This window comes from Perkinsus marinus (genome assembly GCF_000006405.1).
Source record: "Perkinsus marinus ATCC 50983 genomic scaffold scf_1104296952312, whole genome shotgun sequence".
NCBI lineage: Eukaryota > Perkinsozoa > Perkinsida > Perkinsidae > Perkinsus > Perkinsus marinus.
In genome coordinates, this window is record NW_003208908.1 from 25527 (window position 1) to 27560 (window position 2034).

At 54.3% G+C, this 2034-nt stretch overlaps 1 protein-coding gene across 1 annotated transcript in view; it reads right to left on the reverse strand.

The window, feature by feature from the left end:
- The window catches only part of Pmar_PMAR003120 (hypothetical protein), a gene marked incomplete at both ends in the record, with an annotated part of 2213 nt that extends 213 nt beyond the window's left edge, over positions 1 to 2000 (reverse strand). The window contains one exon of the mRNA XM_002777010.1: positions 177 to 2000. Within this exon, the coding sequence (XP_002777056.1) occupies positions 177 to 2000 (1824 nt within the window). The remainder of the gene's footprint in view (positions 1 to 176) is intronic.
- Between the last annotated feature and the right edge of the window lie 34 nt (positions 2001 to 2034).

Sequence of the window (2034 nt, forward strand, 5' to 3'; positions counted from 1 at the left end):
TCATGTTGCCCTTCCTAGCCAAGATGCTTTTGAATTCTCGCTACGCCATTGTGATCGATTCACAGCGCAGTACCAAACACCACACTCCAGAGAAGCTATGGCAAACGTTCAGTGGTGGAAACGATCAATCAATGCTGTTGTGGACTCGGAGAGCCTCGTGAAAACATCCAGCTGACCAGTTGGCTCCAAATACCATCCAAATGGGCCTCTAGTCGATACGGCGGTCGCTGCATATCCCCTACTATCTCGCTGAGATGGGCAGCTCTCTTGTCATGTAGGCTCGTCACGTGGACCACATCCCAACCATGCCAGTTTACAATGTTATTATAGCTAACAGTAAATGTCAACTTAGCCGATCGCAGTATATGAGATTGGTTTGGCATATTCAATCGAACAGTAAGGTTAAGAAGCATGACGAAGGAGTTGGTGGCATTTGGTGGTCGAGGCGTACTCAAATCCTGCCAGTCGATTTGCCATTGACACGAGGCCGATTTGGTCAAGTCGATCTGCCGCAGAGTCTCACGGTCCCGTCGTTCCTTCCGAACTAATGCTGCCACCTCACACACAGCGACCCATGGCACCCCTGGCCGCAACAATTTCAATATGTAGCTCGGTGCTGCGATCACTGTAGGTGTTCGACATAAATCAGTAAACTCTTCCACTAACACAGAGGAGGCCACCAAATACCGATTGAGGAGCTGCGTCTCTGGCCGTCCGGGGACCTTGTCAATGCTCAACTTCAATTGGAAGGTCCTGCTGGCCCCATCGGCATACAGTACAACCCGACACACCACACTACCCTCGAAGGTGTTCCACGACAGGACCCTCCAAGGCTCGCTATCTGGTGCCGACTCGGCAGACATCCGATCCTCCCTAGGGCAATCGGTGGGCAGCACGCCATTTGCAATGGTCGTAATGATATGACAGTACCAACAATAGACTCCTAATGGCTCCAGGATGCCACTGTATAGTTTGCCAGGCTGAAATCGTACCCGAAACTCAGTGTCCCGCAAAGGTAGGAAGTGATCGCTGACAACGCCAGCCTTCGTTGCCGTTACCATCCGGAAGAACCTCTCAGGTGCCGGCAGAGGCACCAAGGGCTGCTTATATCGGTTATTGGTCCGAACTGCCAAGTACCCACCCAGCATTGCAGTGAACTCAAAAAGGTAAGTACGGCCATATACCATGTCCAAGGCCATCTGATTCCTGGGCCATAGTTCCCACATTGGCATCGGGAGGCCTTCAGCCAGACCGGGAGGCCTTACCCCCGTCCCTATCGCTTCTGCCTTCGACGGTACAGCGGCAAGCCCATATTGAGTGGCCCTGCACAGTTCTATATAGGCTGCCAAACGGGCCAGTGGACCGGCCAAGTCACCCGCAGTGGCAGTCACCATCTGCAGGTTGGCAAACAGCTCCAACTGAGGCACTACACAATCCGTCAACGACGGTTGGATCCACTTGAGGTTCACGCCCAGACCTTCAGTGCAGCAATCCAATGCTGGTCGTAAGGACCTCCCAACGTCGGACAGGAACACTTCAAAGACATCATCCTCCGTCCCACAGGTCGGCGAGAGTGACAGGCGTATAGCCTCTAGGTCGGCCGAGACTAACTGCATGCCATCATGGTACCGAGCTACCATCCTCGCCTGGTAGATCCACTCAGCCATTCGAACCAACTGGTGCAGATCACGACCAAGGGCCCCGAGTGTGCCATACTCAATGACCAAACCAGTAGCGACGAGGCCTCCAGCAGGGGCAGCCGAATAGCTCCGTAGAACGGCTCTCGCCCCGGACAGCATCCGAATCACTTGATTGGAAACCGGTGTATCATCACCAGGCGGTGGGGACTCCCAGTCATCCGATAAGAACGCTGCCGTTGTCGGAGCGGGGGTCTGGGGGGCAATGACGTGCATGTTATTCAGAGAATCGTTATTGGCAGCAGCTGCCATCTTAGAGGGCCACGATGGGGGCTCGGCATCAGGGGCGGAGGCATCTTGCATGACTATAAGGGAACCAGGGATCAACGACAGGCGG